At 35.1% G+C, this 18,369-nt stretch overlaps 1 protein-coding gene across 1 annotated transcript in view; it reads right to left on the bottom strand.

Annotated features, from left to right (window-relative positions):
• fam20ca (FAM20C golgi associated secretory pathway kinase a) overlaps positions 1 to 18,369 on the bottom strand; it is a 73,310-nt gene that overhangs the window by 6,875 nt on the left and 48,066 nt on the right. The window contains exons 4-9 of the mRNA XM_077211663.1: positions 16,060 to 16,152; positions 8,951 to 9,066; positions 6,091 to 6,271; positions 5,720 to 5,829; positions 3,017 to 3,098; positions 175 to 234 (exon numbers count right to left, since the gene is read on the bottom strand). Coding sequence (XP_077067778.1) covers positions 175 to 234; positions 3,017 to 3,098; positions 5,720 to 5,829; positions 6,091 to 6,271; positions 8,951 to 9,066; positions 16,060 to 16,152 — 642 coding nt within the window. The remainder of the gene's footprint in view (positions 1 to 174; positions 235 to 3,016; positions 3,099 to 5,719; positions 5,830 to 6,090; positions 6,272 to 8,950; positions 9,067 to 16,059; positions 16,153 to 18,369) is intronic.

The following is an 18,369-nucleotide window of genomic DNA, read 5'->3' as shown; positions in this document are numbered from 1 at the left end:
GAAATAAATGTAAATGCGCAATAAAGGAAATAGCTGCAGTAACAGAGCACAGCAGACAGCAGGATGTGTTTGTGGCAGTGCTATAGTGAATTACTGCACTGCAGTCACTCTCTCGGTTGGGAAGCTATTGCCTCAATTCAAGAGATGTCTCAAAGAGGAGAAAAACAATCTTACCTGCAGCACTGAGTCAACGGGACCAGGATGGACATTTCATCATGTGAATGCTTTCCAAATCTGAGGGGTTACAAAGAAACAGAAGTCGAATGTCTGATATTTTATATTTTTAAATGGTGAATTTTTACTTCTTTTGAATGTGCACTTGTAGTGTACATCAAATCTTAAAAGCATACATTTAAAAAAAAAACTGTACTTGCAGATAATGTTAGTAAAATAAAAGGCCACTTAAATTTACTTAAAGACAGCACACTTTCATGACTGTGTTTTACTTTTAAAAAAATATTTTTTTTCATGTCAAATTAAAGACGCTGTATGTATTTTTCTGACTGTACTAAAGCACAAAATTTCCATAATATGTTTGCAGATATTTAGGGAACATGCTAAGTTCACATACTCATTGCTCTGACAAACAATGTTACAGCCAGTTATTCTACTTTAAAATGTGAGTTTCGTGTTGGAATGTCTGCTTTTTTTAAATGTGTGTCTCCGCCCACTGTCAATTTACCCATTAGTATTTTGACACCTGGGTTGCTAGTTTGCGGAAAACACAGTGTATTGTAGCCATGGAAGCCAGTAAAGAAGCCAGTAAAAAGCTATATGACTAGAGGCATACTAAAACACGGATAAATCAACTCATCAACTTAAAGTGTAAGGCTTGTCACTATTCATTGTCAATTGTGCTCATTCCTGTTGCATGTACTCTATCTGGCAACCCGCGTGAGCATTGAGTCGGAGGAAGAGTGGGCGGGAGAAACAACCCTCTCCAATATTTTGAATTTGGACTGCAGGGCCTATTTCAACCACTAGCTGTCAATATTACATACTGCACCTTTAAAAGTTTGAATTTAAAGTACATTTGAAATAATTTTAATAATCTTCTGTTGTGCTTTAAAGTACACTTATTTTGATGTGTTGACTAGCATACTAAAGCACATACTAAAGAATACTTGATTATAATTTTAACTGTAGTGTGTTATTGACGGATTAAAGTTAATATATTTTAAATGTACTGAATTGCAACCTCAGCATTAAAAATGGGTAATTACAAATATATTTAAATACATGACATACAAGTTTAAATTAAAATGACATAAAAGTGTATTTTAGTTCACAATAAATGCTTGTCAGTTACTTTAACCATATTTCAAAGACAATAGAAGTAATTATAAGTTACATAAAGATGTAATTATGTCCTACAAAAGTGGGTTACAAAAAGTCCAACTATTGTAATTATCATGCAATTAAGTTTGCAAAAACATTACATTCAGTTAATAAATTCAAAGTTTAAACAGAACTGGCAGATTTTTTTTATTTTGTACTACATTTTAATTGCTCTTAATTTTAAATATTTCAGTAAGCTAATTCATACATTTAAAGTCCCCCTGTAGTCAATAACTGTATCCCTTAAAACTCATCATTGATCACCAAAGCTTGGACGTAACTCTACACCCTTGCCACATTTAGTATACGCAGTTCTATGAATATGCAAATTATCCCCGCCTCCACACACTCACACAAGCTCAGATATCCACTCGTTGACGATCACACGTTGACCTGATTGGTTACAAGGTAGTTTGTGACGTCAGAAACACCAGCGATTACAAACCGCAACTGATTTTCACCACAAGGGGACTTAAGATTAAATTATCATGTGATCTCAAGTTAAACATTTTTAGTAGTGGAAAGTTACCAAGCTTTAACTAGTTAAATAAAGTAAATGCTAACTTGCTAATTGGTAAAAAAATGCTTTGATAGTATTAGCATAGCATAGCTATTGCTGAATGAGAACGGCAATATGGAACATTTTACATATATCTGTTCTCAAACCAAGCTCGTGCACCACTCGTCACCTCGATGGTACTGTAACCCCTCCCAAAAATCCAAAATAACAGAAACTCTTCTAAATGTGCATAGCTAAACATTAAACACTACTAAATCTTACACTTAACATTAATCTTGCACAAAAAATAACACATTATAGAACACTTAATTTTAGCATTTACTCCAATTATTTACCAATTTCCAACATACCAGTAAGTCAAGTATGATGTTCAAAGGATTCAGGGAAATCACACGCATGCTATGCAGGGTCTAAAACTTGTTTCAATTTTCAGTAGTCATAAAAGTTAGAATATGAAAAACACAGCAAATTATACTTTCAGCTTTTTGAAGTAAACGCAGTCCATAACATGAAAAATTAAAACACCTCTATTCATCTTTCGCTATTACTTTCATATTGGTGTGTCAAATTGTATACACTGCTTTTGCGGTTCAGTGGGGCTGAAATGTGTTTTTCAGAGGCCATACCTTACATTTACAGTTATGTTCTCAAAACTGCCAAGTATAAGTAATGACAGAACAGTTACTTCAACAAAAATACTGACAAATAAAGAGTAGTCCTTCATATAACCTCGTGACAGGACATTTGCAACATATTTGTAGCGGTAAAACCCCATCGAAGATTCAGTTCGGTGTGTGTATTTCACACAAAATTGAAGAAAATAAATGCAAATTTAAGCCAGGCATTAGATTAATCTGGCATTGAGGGAGCTACGGCTCCACACAGTGGCCTGCTTCAGCAACAAATATAGAGAATGAAAAAGCAGAATGTTAGTTTAATCAAAATCCTTTATCTGTTTGAGGATCTGTGTGACTTCATACCCACCGTGAGCCCTTCGACTGCACACATATTACATCCTGAGAAACGACACCATAAAAATCTGACCTTCCACTCCACATCTACATATTCACACCTCTTAAGATAGAAAACCACTGTTTCCATGGTTTCAGTGTAAAAAGGAAGTGCCTGTGTGAGGAGTCATTAATAAAGGCGGCTTACCCTCTGCCGTTGTCCAAATGAATAATGAAAGTCTCATTTCCAAACTTCTCAAAAGTCTCGTAATGGTGACGATCCATGTTGCCTGTTCAATTTAAAAATGGAGAGGGTGAAATAGGGGAGGATTGACGTGGGATGTAGAACCTGCAATAATTTAATGTTCATTACTGATAAAAGGAAGTCCATCGCACCTTTAAGTTAGCACTATAGAGCCTACTGTGTCATATTATCAACATGATCACATTTACAACTGCTGAAAAACCTGTTGCACACAATCTACTACATTCCTTCTGTCGTCTGGTTGATAGTTCATGCTGTATGATACACAGGTCATTTTGCTGTGAAATCTTAACATACGAATAACTTTATTGTTAGTAATATGTCCTGGACTAAAACAACTGTATTGAATGCATTATATGTTTTGCCTCCACAATAAAAACTACCGAGCTGTGATCATAAAACTAAGCATTTAAATATCATCCTAATAAGACATATTATTGGTATATATAGAGAGACAACTAATAGTTATATGCATTTTATATCTGCTATACTAGATCTTAATGATTTACATTACAACCTATCATTTCATCTTACTTTTCAGTCATATAAATATCAGCATCTGGACCAAACTGCATATTTTTGCTCAGTTTGGGCCTCCGAATAAAAGTGAGGTGTTTTTCCTCCTTGAGTGTGAGCCTTATATTCTCACCGATATCATACTATATGAGCCATAAAAGCCTGATATGTCAAATATGATACAAAAAAAAAAAAAATAGAATTAATACAACCCATTACAACCCAATACAAGATTTACAGTTGAGATTTTAGTTGTCTTAATGACTAATGAGTAAACACTTGAATCAGTTTCTATGGGTGCGTCTCAATCAGCTCTCTAGCTCCCTAGATTCCTATTATACGGGCACTGGTAAGGACCCTGGTTCACTAAACACTCAGCAACTTAATTTCCAGCAACATGACTACCTACAATGTTGTAAAACCTATCTTTTTGATTTTATTTGTTATGCTGTTTAATAAACACATTGTTCTGTTACATATCCTTACAACATTTCAGCTGAATATTAATTATAAATGTTAACTAGATGTGTTCACAACATAGCGATATGTGTTTATGCTAAAAAAAAAAAAAAAAAAAAACCTTTTGCGTTTCAAATCTTCTATTGTGTGCCATATTGAGTTGGCTTGTGCGTTTTATGTTTTGCGCTTCAGAAATGCGACATAAATTCCGTTCAGGGAGCATAGATGCATCGATGTTCCCTGGTTTTCGCAGTGGATTGTGGGATTTTTCATGGAGCGCACGCTCAAGTGCACTGGAAAGAATATGCGAACCAGGGCTGGATGAGTTTGTTCACACAATGTCCCCACAGAAAAGCAGCATTGACTTATGATGAACAGGGGAAATCCCACCAGAACAGCCTCGCTGAAGACGGGATCAACTCTGAACCTCAGACGACACACCCAGAGACCACCCACAGTCTGATCACTACTGGAGCTTTTACATCCCACAATTCTGACTTCATATCTTGCATTTGTGACTTTATTTCTCAAAACCTGAGACTTTATACTCCTAACTTTGTACTTAAGTGTACAATTAAACTGTAACAATGACACCTTAAAATAAAGTGTAGACCTAAAGTCAGACTGAAAGATATAAAGATACAACTGAGAGATACAGAGTAATATTAATGAACAAAATGTACTTGCTTAATATTAGAGTTATGTTTAGGGTAAGTTGCATGTTATTTTTCAAAATTTACAACAGCAAGTACATGTTACAAAGATGTAACTTTACCTGACTGTGTATCTCAAAATTGTGATGTTATTTTTGAGACATTATATTTCATATATTTGTGACTTAACATCTTATAACTTGACTTTATATACACTTGTACATTTATATACTTTTTTATCTTGTAAGGTGACCATATCTCACATTGTGACCTTTTCAATTTCACAGTGACTGTACATCACCCAAATGTGATTTTTTTTATTTAGCTGTGTGACTTTATCGCAAAATGTGACTTTATATAAAAATGTATGTCACTGTGTACATTGTTTTATTTTGCAATGTGACTTCATATCTTATAACGCAACTTAATATCTGCCAAATGTATTTTTTGATCTTGAGACATGACTTTATAAAGCTAGCAATATGACTGCACTTCCCAAACGTAATTTTTTTTATCTCACAATGGGACTTTTTTATCATACAGTTTGACTTTGTGTCTTGTAATTGTGACTTCACTAAAAAAAAATGCTGCCTTAAAATTTTAAGTACAATCAACTTGGATGTTTCAGTCATTTCAACTTAAATTACATTAAAATGAAAAATTAGTTTTGATTAACTTATTTTGATGGGTTAAAGCAATTTAAAAACATATTTTGTCATTACTTATTGATTATATAATTTTCCTACAGTGTATGCACAATTCCCTATTTATTTATTTTTTACACTAAGGCAGAAATAGGCTTTCATATAGTTTATAGACCATAAGCAATAAGCAATTCGATTGGCTGGCTATTACACAACTTCTAGGAGACAAAATGTACAGGTTATTATCGGGGGAATTAAAAGGTGTTCAATGAACTGTATCTTTTTCCTGCATGGAAGTCAATGCAATTTTATCCAAGACTTCATGAGTCTATACAAATATTCAATTCAAAACTGCAACAATTTAAAACACTTACCCATTAGAAAGTCAAAGATAGTCATGTCCATGATGTCCAGAAGTCGTGTGCCTTGGTCATACGGTGGAGTCTGTTTGACTTCATCACAATAATCCGGATCCACTTCCCACCTTATAACAGAGAAAACCACTAAGAAACTCACTTCACCTTTGAATTTGATCTGCATTTTGCCCCTTCTCATGTACAACCCTACTAGATTACAACTTCCATCTCAAACAGGATGGCCCATTGTTTTACTGCCCAGATAGGATTTCTCTGAGAGTAAGTGAGAACCGCAGTAGTCTTTTTTGCTGATAAAGCCAGAGTGTAGTTTAATGAAGATATGGGGTGGTGCGTGGAGACCTGAGATAAAGCAGAGAAAAAGAGCTTACTCAGCTTTCTTGCGTTTGTGGTAGGAACGGCGCCAGGGGTTCCTCCAGGTCTTGCGCTTAGCTAGTGCCAAGTCAGGAAGAAATGCAGCCAGGGAGCCCTCGATCTGGTCGGGCTTCCCACACAGGGCATGTTCTGTAGAGCAGTAGTACGAGCACTCGCCGTAGAAGCAGATGTTGTTGGCTGCAGAGGTGAGAAAGAAAGGGTCTTAGGAAAGAGAAAGGGTCTCAAAATGGACCACTAGTGAGGGCAATTCCCTCTGGTGTAACATGGGGTTAAATGTCTTCAAGCACACAATGGTAATAGCTTATTGACCGCTCATTACAGGGTTTGAACCTACAAGTTTTCGGACTCCCCAGATATTTAACTCAAGTTTTATATAATGTAAAGCAGCTGTTTCTCACTGATGCAGTGATTTGTAATGCATAAATAATCTTATCTTTTAGATTGCATCCAGTTTCGAAAAATAAATAAATAAAATAATCTAGTATGCCTAATTCATGCTTCAAATCATGAATTATACATCTAATATAAACCATTCATTGATTTTGTAGGAAAATAACTATATCTTGATACATGCTGTATTACCGTGATATATGATTACTTCCCACCTATTAGTAATGTGGCAAAGTGTTAAACACAGAGTCACTCTCGGTAACACTTTTTTCAGTGTTACACATGTAGTTATTGTAGTAATAACTATAGATTATGCATACCCTAATCCTAACCCTTAAAGGAACATTATTATTACTCAGTACTCAAATCTAGAATTACACTGTAAAAAGGACACCTCGAAATAAAGTGTAACCATACTCTGGTGAAAAAGAAGTGCACTTGAAGGTAACACTTTATTTTACAGTGTCCTTGTTACATGTTAGATGTACTTACTATAGTAACAACAGTAAATCATGCATAAGCCTAAACTACACCCTAACCTAACTGACTTGTAAGTGCATGCAGTTAATTGATATTACTCAGTACTTAAATGTATAATTACACTGTAACAATGACACCTTAAAATAAAGTATAACCGTGCAAGTTACAAGTGCAAGTTACAAGTACTTACCATATGGTTAGGATTAGGGTTTGGTTTAGGGTTAGTTGCATGTAATTATGCATAATTTACTGTTATTACTATAGTAAGTACATGTAACGTGTAACAAGTGTAAATTTAAAATTTACAATATGTATGCTTTAATACTCATTTGTCATGCTTTAAATAACTGTGATGTCTTGACTAAGATACAAAAGTACATGTTACTTGATTTTAACTTTAAATGTAGTGTATTATTTCACAGTACATTTAAAGCTGATACATGTACTAAATTGCAACTTCATAATTACAAATGTGTAATTACAAATATATTTAGATACATAACATACAAGTTTAAGAGAAATTACATTGAAGTATATTTTAGTTTGCCATAAATTCTTACATTCAGCTGCACACTATCACCATATTTCAACGACAAAAGCCGTAATTATGAAATTACATATACAGATGTACGTAAGTCCCATTTAAATGTCAAAAAAGTTAAGCTAATTCAATGTAATATGAATTTAAACTGTAATGCACTTTCATTTAATTGCAATTAACATGCAATTAAGTGTCCAAAACATTTAATTCAGTTTGTACCATGATCCTTCAAAGTATCTTATTTCTGTAATAAGTACTCTTTTTAAAAGTGTGCTTCTTTTTCACAAGGGTAGTATTATAAATTCTGTTTTGAGGAGCAACATTTTGTTATAATATAACCAACACACAACAGTTGAACTGCTTAGATTTACTTTTTCTTCATGTTGACTTGTTTGAGACACATCCTTCTCTGTATTTTTGCTTCACTCCATGTTTCTTAATCAGTCTTACATATAAATAAGGGAAAGCAGCCGCCCAAAGTAATAGCCACATAAATGTATCTATCGTGGTAGGAAAAAAAAGGTTGACACATACAGTTATATAGCATCATACCATCCGTCCCTACCCCCATCATCATGATGGTAAACACATTTGAAAGCAACTATGACAATCTTTTGTGCAGAAACCTTGTTTATAGTGTTAATACAGTTTGTAGAGCACGTTTTTGAAATGGGTGACTTCTCCAGATGTGCCTTTATGTGATGAAGGGATGTCAGTGATCTAAAACGCTCGGATTCACCAAGGACTCGTTAAATGCTGCTGTTTAGCCAATGATGAATCATTGTGGATAACGCCTTTTTCAAATGTTTCCTGACACGACTCCCCGGGGGAAGAGGAGCCCTTTCACTCCTTCCCACAAAAACACATTTGTCATGAAAAGTGGAGGCAGAATGCTAATGATAGCCCTGCAGAGAAAGAATATGGCCAATCTGTGTGCCTCATCCGAACACTTACATCATCTAAATGTCGGTAATTTAGTTGCCAAACTTGCTGCACGTGTGTTATTGCATGCTTGTTACTCCCCAAATTAAAGGCTGTAATTAGCCTAGCATCTTGGCTGGGGGTTGCTAATATTGGCTGTAGTTGTTTGTGATGGTTCTCTGTGGATTTAAGCTGCTGAAAAAAGGAATATGCAGTTATAAATATGTAAAGCAAGATGGTAACGTTGAAGCTATGTAGGCTGTGCAACAAATGTAGCTAAATGCTAGCACTTCTACACAACATAAGCATCTGGAAGTTTGTCATAAAACCGGCTTACTTCGCACTCAGAAGTGTGAATTGTTTTGAGGATTTGGCAGGGAATTGCATACTTTTAGCATGTATGATACAGTTTCTGTCGCTGTGCTGAACTCTATATGTGTGAGAAGCCAACAATCAGGAGGGGGGGGGGGGGGGGGTATGGCATGATGGGATAGAAGAAAAGGCCAAGTGGAAGCCACTCATACCTGGGGAAACGAAGAATGTCCGCCAGAGCTTTTTGTCACGGGTCACGTCTCGGATCTCCCGTGTCATGTTAACCAACCTGCCGGCCACCGGGGGAACTCTCCGGAAATCCAGGATTCTGTGCACCACAAACAAACAACCGTGTCAATTACTCATTTGCAATGCATTATCAGATGTAACACCTGTGGTGTTTCTTCATCCAGACGTTGCACAGTTCACAGGCTGCTTTATGAGAACGTTGACACCAGACATTCAATCTTGTGCCGCATTCAATAATGAGGAAGCAAACAATAAAGAGTGCAGAAAATCCATAGAATAAAGCAATTTCTAAAGTGGCTGGATAACGATTTTTTCTTCAAGGTGCTACTGCTAAGCAAGTGAGCCCACTCTTTACTCACTGGCTTTATGACACCTCTGTGATTGTTCTTTATTAGCTCTTTAAAGACTTTTATTGGCATTTTAGCATCTGGCCACAGACCGCAGGTATATAAATGGCCTCTACTTTTTCACTCAGTTCGTCTTTCTTGTGTACTTGTCTTGGGCAAAAGTCAGAATTGGCTCCTTTTCAATTATTCCAGAATGTGAATTTTTAATTAAATGAGCCACACACCCCACGATAATTTGAAGTGGAATTATAGGAAGAGGAATTCAATTTAAAGAAATTTAACAGAGGAATTTCATTAACCTAACACAAGATTTGTTGTAAAACACAACCTTAGATTATTAATTTTTATAATGATATGTTTTTGTTTCCCTTAACATCTAGACAATTTTTTTCTTCAAGTGATCGACTGATTTTGAAAAAGAACCAGACAAAAAACTTATTCTAAGTATTTTTTTTACATTGAATTTATTAAATATAAATACAAATTTAAACAAATATGTGATATTTATTATCCTCACTATGGTAATATATATATATATATATATATATATATATATATATATATATATATATATATATATATATATATATATATATATATATTCAACCCCCTTGACCTGCAAGACATTTAGCTGCTAAGAACAAAATGTTATGTAAACAATTCAACAAAGGCATCAGTAAACTATTATAGAAAATGTATTAATACACATTTGAGTGATTCTGAGAACATAAAGTTGATCAAATTGGCTCTAAACATTCATGTTCCAAATTATTCAACCCCCAAAAGTTAAACTTTGTGCAGAATCTTTTATTCTTTATAATGTCCAATAAACGCTGCAAGTGCTTAGAAGCTTCTGACACCTCTCTACTGCAATCTTGGCCCATTCCTCGCTTGAAAAAGCTCCCAGATCACTCATAATCTTTGGCTTTCACGATACCACTGCTTACTTCATATTTCCACCAAATATTTTCAATGACATGTAAATGCGAGAACTCTACAGGCCACTCAAGAACGTTCTATGACTGATCCCTGAACTTCAGTGAATTTGGATGTATACTTTGGGATGTCTGTCCTGCAGGAAAGTCCATTGATCATCAAGCTTCAGTCTCTGCACCAAAGGCATCACTATCTTTGCCAAAATGGCTTGATCCTTCAAAGAATTTATGATGTCCTTTATACAGTCAAGATTTCCACTTCCTGCAACAACAAAGCACCCCATAAAAAGACTGGAGCACCTCCGCGTTTGACCATGAAGATGGTGTTCTTCTGCTCATAAGCTTTACCTTTTCTGCATCAGACATACTGCTGATCCATGGGTCCTAAAAAGTTCCGGTTTGGTCACATTCTTCCAGAACTCCACAGATCTATCCAAATTAATTTTAGCATAACTTGTCTAGTGTTCTTCTTATACTCTGCAATGAAATGTTTTTTCCTCCTTTCATCAGGTCATTTTGCAGATCTTTGGCAGTCATTCTTTTTTTTCTCAGTTGCTCTGATCAAACAGTTTATTCCCCTTAATGATATTGTGCTTTTTCTTCAAAACCCTCAAAGGTTTTCTGGTAAAAACAAAATTTAAACTTATGAATAAGGCTGCCAGCTGTGTGTCTACAAACTTTTAGTGTTTTGGATATATTCTTGTAGTCACAGACTTTCTAATGTAATAAAACAAATTGTTCTCTATAGCTTTTATGAGAACTCTTTAAACTTGGCCATGTTTGCTACTCAACTTTAGCACATGCAAGGGCTAAATGTATGTATGTGTATACAAGCTAATTCAGTTTTGTTATAGAGTTTCCAAAGGCTTTGTACCATAGCATACTAATATATGGCTTAAAAACAGCAGCGATGAATAGGGGTTGAATAATTATGACATAGCTGTATTACAAAAAATCCTGTAAATTTTATTTTGCCACTAAACTGTTATAGATTTATTTTTTATTATAAAACTCTGTATCTTTAGAAAAGCCTACATTTGTAAATTATTACATTCTCGGAGGAGGTTGAATTATTTGTTGACCCTAGAGAGGATAATAAATATTATAATTTGTATTTACATTGTAGATTAAATTGGATTTTAATTATAAATCTGCATCTTGTTTTTTCTTCAACTGATTTTTCCCAAAAATTGAGATTTTTCCCAAAATTAAGGTCAATAATTGCCAAACATACAAAATACATTTTAATTTTGCAATACAGCATCAAAAGTAAAATAAAAATATTAATGAAAGTTAACTTAATAAATATAAATGGTTACACTTTATTTCGATAGTCCACTTTAGACATTCTACTATCTATAAGTAACTTTGCAACTATGTCAACTAACTCTCATTAGAGTATTAGTAGAGTGTAGTAGACTGTCAGTAGACTGTGAGGTTAGGGTTCGGGTTAGGAGAAAAAGTTGACTTGTAGTTGCCAAGTTACTTATAGTCAGTAGAATATCTGTTGGGGGACCAACAAAATAAAATGTTAAGAGATATTAAGCAGAAAGTCTATTAATACTCTAATGAGAGGTAGTTGACATGCAGCTACAAATCTACTTATAGTTAGTAGAATGTCTAAAGTGGACTATCGAAATAAAGTGTTACCATATAAATATAAAGCATTTAACATCTTACCATGGTCAATAAACTAATATTAATTTAATTAACACACTAAATATAAATGTCTACACGTTTGATTATTAACTCAGCATTATATAATGTTTCTGGAAATATACTCCATATGTGTGTATGACATATGTTTAGAAGTAATTCATAGGTAAAATTAAACATATTACTAATAACTACACACGGACGAGTTAAGAATAATTTCCTTCAGCTTAATTTCATTCAGTGTAACTTTCTTGTATTTGAACTCGAATCACAATATAAGGTTTATGTTCTGTTTCATTATCATGGTTTTGGATTTCCTGTTTGCCTGTTTGTGTTCCCTATTAGTTTCCATAGTTCCTAATTACGCACCTATTTCTGTTCAGTTCATCACCAATTCTTTTGCATTTAAGTCCTTAGTTTCCTCAGTTGTGTTCCGTGTCGTCTTAGTATTATATGGTTATGTTAGTCTGTGAATATTATTATTAAAAGACTGCCTATTTTGCCTTTGTGCGCTCATTACAGCCACACAGTGTGACATACAGTTTGAATTTGCACCCTGTTTGCATTTCAATTCAAATAGAGGATTTGAATTGTAATGTAAAAGTCTTTCAAAATTCAATTCTGACTGGTGCACAACCTAGGTGGAGGGTTTACTCAGTTCTCAGTCTTTGTCTGTGTGTGCAGTGGGCCGTCTCTAAGAAAAGCTCACATCGTGTGGTGCTTTCAACATTCAACCTCCAACGACGCATGGGCTCCAGGCCCCTGAGAGACGGAAACCCAAGCCTTTGAGATGAAACCACTCAGGGGTCGCAAGTTGCAAAGCAACTCTGGACGCAGGCGACAAAGAGCCCAGTGTGAAAACACTGCATTCTAGAAACAGACATTTGTGGATATAAGCTATAACAGCGAGGAACCGCCGTTGGAAGTGGTTTACGTGCTGTAAACATACTGCAGTAGCACAACGTTTCTTGTCAAATTCAATTGTTTTCACATGCTCTCAAGCTAATGGAATATCAATATAATAATTCACTAGCAAGCATCCTCTCAGCGTTATCACTCAGCTGACAATAAATTGGCATATTTTACTGCGCTTTTTCTCTCCTAAATAAAATACATCATGGACATGACAGTTAACAACGTTCTGGAGGAAATCAAGTGGGTCTCACAAGCTCAATTAGCTCTCTGATTCCACAAAGCCTTCCTCTGTGGGGCTTCTTGTTAAAGTCAGCCGGGAGTTTTCTACGGACTTCTGCCTGCACTCACATGCACCTTGTTACTCTCGGTGTAACTGTAAGGTGTATCGACTCTATAGCACTAAGTGCTTTTCAGGCCGTTGTCCAAAAGTCTTGAGTGACATGCACAGAGTGGCGGGAATATAATAAGAGTTGGTTTGGCTTTCTGACATCACAACAGTGCGAGCGATCTCGTGCGTAAATGTGAGATGTTTGTGTGTGTGCGTGTGTGGTTTTGGTTTCTTTTCCCCTGCCCTTGTCCATTCTAGAGCAGTATCAGAGTCCTACAGGTGTTTTCAGTGAAATAACTAATAACTGGGTGAAAGCCAAACTGAAGGTCTCTGTAAGGGGAATTTGCTCTTAAAGACTATTTGGTTGAATGGGGTTTAAATGAGCCGTCACACAGGCTACTAGATTGTAAGACAACCAGAATTTTTGAATGTACAACATAACATCAATTTCTTTCAAATAAGTAATGGTGTTTTCTTAATAACATTTTTCTATTTGATTTATTTATTAATAATTTATATTAATTCATATTATTTAATAATTGATTATTCATTTACTGGAATTCAGATGTACTCAATATTTATATAACAAAATAACAGAATGTAGGTGCTGCTTCTGGAATTTATCAGCATGTGTCGCTTTTGATGTTGGTTGTGCATGGAATAATACTAATAATAATAATAATAATAATAATAAATATAGCTGCAAGCAGCAATTAAGGGGTCAAGCAAAAATGAGGCATAATGAGTTATTAGACTTCAACAATGAGTAATTAAAGACATCTTTTGATTATTTTAGGTGACTAATACTAATAATATGATTTAACTGCTTATCACTTTTGATCAATAGTTGGCGTTGTTACCAAATTGAAGTTTTGGGGTAAGCGTAAGGTGGCAATGACACGTACAAAGTTTCGTTTCAATATGCCAAATGGTTGTAGTCACAGCTTGGTATCATGCCAACAATTTTGTTGATGTGTTATTCGAGAAGGGTTTGGTCGATCAAAAAGCTTTTAATAAATGTTTTGCAGGCATGGTCTCACAATAATCTGAGGCAATTTTGGTGAAAATTGGACCAACGGTCTAGGAGGAGTTCAAATAAGTAGGTTTTCAAAGTTAAAAATGGCAGACAGCAATTTCAACTGAATATGTCTAAATTGTTAACATTGTTCTCTGTAGGAGAGCACCAGTTGAAGTAAAATAGACTTTATCAGCTAAATTAAATTAATCAGCAATAAGCACTTTCACTTTAATTTTGGACCACAAGGTGCCGCTGTCTCAAAACTCGAGTACTTTTAGGGCATGGTGCCGATGACACACATCAAGATCGTGACTATATGCTAGTGTGTTTATAAAATACAGCTATTTACGACATAATTCAAAATGGTCGACGCCCAAAATGGCCATCATCATTTGACTCGGTATCCTGCACTCAATCAAAAGAGAACAGTTTTATGATTTTTTGGCAAGCCGTTAAGAAGTTACAAGCAAAAATAACCATGCATGCTTCATATCTCCAGACCAGTAGGTGGCACTGTCCCGAAAAGCCACAAGTAGTCTCAGTTCTTGCTTGTGATGACATGTCTCAATACGCTAAAGCGTTGCAGAGATATAACTTGCAAACATTTTTACGTGCTCTTCGCCAAATTCGTTTGTGCCGTCAAAAAGCTTTTAATAACTTTTTGCCAACAAAACGGCAGAAAAACATTTCATGAAGAAAAATTACATCATGGGGTGATATCGAATCGTGAGCCAAGGAATCAGAGGATTTTTTTCTAGCCCTTATGTTATTCGCATAAACCAACGGATAAAGATAACTAACAGTGCTTGGCCCCTAATAATTAAAACTATTGAGACAATTTTACGTTATAATGTAACATTCAGGTGCAAGATACATTATTGATTGCTGTGTAAATACCATTATGCCACATTAAAAATCAGGAAAAAGTTGTCTACAATTATGAGAAATACAATTTGAAGTTCAGACAATACTGATGACATTGTCAAATTCACTGGCAATCTGATCTTGTCTCTTCCAACCTTATCATTAATGTCATACACCTTAAAACAAAATCAAATACCCATCATATCTAAACGCCTCCAAACATTTCTGTCAGACGAAGATAAAGGCAGAGTAAACACAAAGTAAACACAGTGGGAAGCTAAGCATACATTCTTGGCAATGCTTAAGGTCACATGATCTCATTGTTATTCAGATGGTACCAGTTTGTCTCTGAAACAGTCAAATATACAAGAAAATAAGAATACAGCCAACAAAAACATTGGATCAGCTATTTATGTGGACCCGCTTTATATCTTTAACTACTATGTATTAACATTAACAATTAATCATTTGAATGCATGTATGGAGGCATTTATAGCGCTTGCGTACTACTGTACACCCAAAGCACTTTACAATCATATCAGGGGATCTCTCCTTGCTTATGTGGACCCGCTTCATATATTCAACTACTATGCCTAACATGAACAATTAATAATTTGATACAATGCACTTATTGTGTACATACATGTTGTTACATTGTACTTATATTAATTGTGTTCATGCATTGCAAAACTCTTGTGCTATTGAGGTGGGATACAGGTATAAGGTTAGAGACAGGTTATAGTATGGGTAGGTTTAAGGGTGGGTTAAGGTGTAAGTGAAGGTCAACAGTGTAATTAAGCTGTCACTTTAGAAATCAATCGTAGATGTAATTGCAGGCAGATATAGTAACTTATAAAATCAATAATAACTTAAAAATTATGCAGTTATCAAATAAAACAACTTAACTACAAATGCGTAAACACCTCATCCCAAACTCACTGGCCATTGTAAGAGACCTGCAAATAACTCTCTCTCTCTCTCTTTCTCTCTGCTGTTGTTTTAGTCTTACCTGTCCAGATGAAATGCAGCGATCTCTGCGTTGTGTCGCTCAAAGTCAGAGAAGTAGAAGAAGTCTGGGGGTGTTTCCTGTACTCTGGTTTGTCTAGAGGAAAAGAGGAAAACAACAAACAAGGTTGATGTTAGTGCTTGTTTGGCACTGAGCTTTTGGCAGAAACAGAGGCAGTTTGCACACGTACTACAGCAGAAATATTTGTTTAACACCTAACAGCCTCAGAATGCAAAACTAGAGTATTGCTTACTGTGTGCAGCTTATACTGTATACTTCATTCTAGACAGTATGGCTGCACCCGAAATCACACACTCTCTTGAGAAGGTACTTATTCTGAATAAGTAATGACTTAATGACAGCTAAAAAAGTATGTTCTTTATAGTACGAGTGTGTGTAGTATGAATGTAAACGGGACATAATACATTTGCCATGTTGTTATTATCATGTGACCCTCGCCTTCGCTCTTGCACTTCTTTGGTCAGGATCAGTCTCCTGTATGCTACATTGTCGTCACATAACTTCACTGCTGCAGGTTTAAGAAGACATTTTTGATTAAAACTGTTCTAACTTTTAGTACTTTTAAACTGTTCCAACTTTCAGTATGAAATATGTACAGAAAGTGATGTCCAGAGGGGATGTTTGTTTGTATGACCCTAAAGTTAATACAATTATATATATATTGCTTCTCTCTTGTTTTTGACTGCCTGGTCAGAAATGATGTCCGCAAAATTTGGCATGTTTCATGCACTATTATCACAAATAAAATAATCGACTCCAATCACAACTACGTAATATGATTACATTATATATATATATATATATATATATATATATATATATATATATATATTATATATTTAAATATAGGGTGAAGATATCAACATCACTTTTGGCCACTACTGTAAGTACAATGTTGAAACCTGTATTAAATCATAGCTGACTTCGCTTCCATGTCATTAACCACATATATTGGAAATGTTAGGATAACATACTACCATACTTTGCTTATTATTTCTGCATTATTCAGTAAGCTATATATATGTCCCTATATTCTGTGTACATGAAACAGCTGTGTGACCATACTATTTACCATAATGTTCAGTATAAAACAGAAAATACTGCAGATACTGTTTCCCACAGTGGAGCTTCTTCTTGCCTAATTATTTGGTCAGAAAATGTAAACATTTATACACAAAACTGGATTAAATTTGAGCTGTTATTATATTAACATTTCATCTTTTAATTTTAATCACACTGTATTACATATTACAAATGTAAATGCAATTATTTATCTTGTCAATCAAGAGAACTTTTCCTGCAACAAAAGGAATGGGTGGCTTCCGGCGGTCTATTTTTTTCAGGTAGTGCTATGCTAGTTTGAGTTTGAGCAGAACACATAGACGTCTGCCGAGTGGTCGGCATGGCTGGATCAGCTACTAAAGGAATGTGTGTGTGTGTGTGTGTGTGTGTGTGTGTGTGTACAGAATAGATTTTGGCAGGAACCAAACTGCAGGTGCATGTTCTCTCCACGTACCTATGCGTTCAGACAGACAGATTACAAGACTCACGCAGACAGGCACAAGAAAAAAGCCATGAAATCCAAACAGACATGCACTAAACCACAGATCTTAACTGTCCATCACATACAATGATATCGTTCTCAACAGCTCATGGTGTCTCTTACATGGTGCTTACCTGAAACAACTGTAAGATCTTTCCTTATGGAGTATTATTGAGTGATCATAGAAACGGCAAATCAGAGCCAGCTATACTAAGCTAATCTTAGCCCACTTAGCATACTTCGGCTTTTAGTGGACTAACAAACACGGATGGAAAACTGTATTGCCTAAAGGTTGCTCATACCTGAATAGATTTTAATTTAAGTATCAACTTTGTCTCAGCCAGCACTGTTCTTTCTGAATGGAATTAAAATGAATTATTTATAGTGTTATGAAATGAATGTGGATATCATTCTCGGATCATTTGGTCATTAGAAATCTCAATAAGAAATCTTTGATGTGTGTTTAAAATGTGAACTTAGGTCTCAGAGCAGAGTTTGAGCCATCATGAATTCTCTTTTGAAACCCAGAGGAGAATAATGTGATATTACTTGGCTCTTTTACTCAGGATATTAATCCATCTTCTTATAATCTCATGGGAAAACTAATTGAGATATTAAAGAGATCTAGTTCATGATTTTTCTTTCCTACAGGAAGCCCGTAGCTCTTACAAAAAACCCAGCCATCAGACCTCAATATCGTAAGTTATTATATTAACTTTTTAGTCCCCAAATTCCCATTTTCATCTAGC

Source organism: Siphateles boraxobius, unplaced genomic scaffold (assembly GCF_051911475.1).
Source record: "Siphateles boraxobius isolate OS27281-9 unplaced genomic scaffold, OSU_SipBor_1 66, whole genome shotgun sequence".
Lineage (NCBI taxonomy): Eukaryota > Metazoa > Chordata > Actinopteri > Cypriniformes > Leuciscidae > Siphateles > Siphateles boraxobius.
This window is presented reverse-complemented; position numbering and strand designations above follow the sequence as displayed.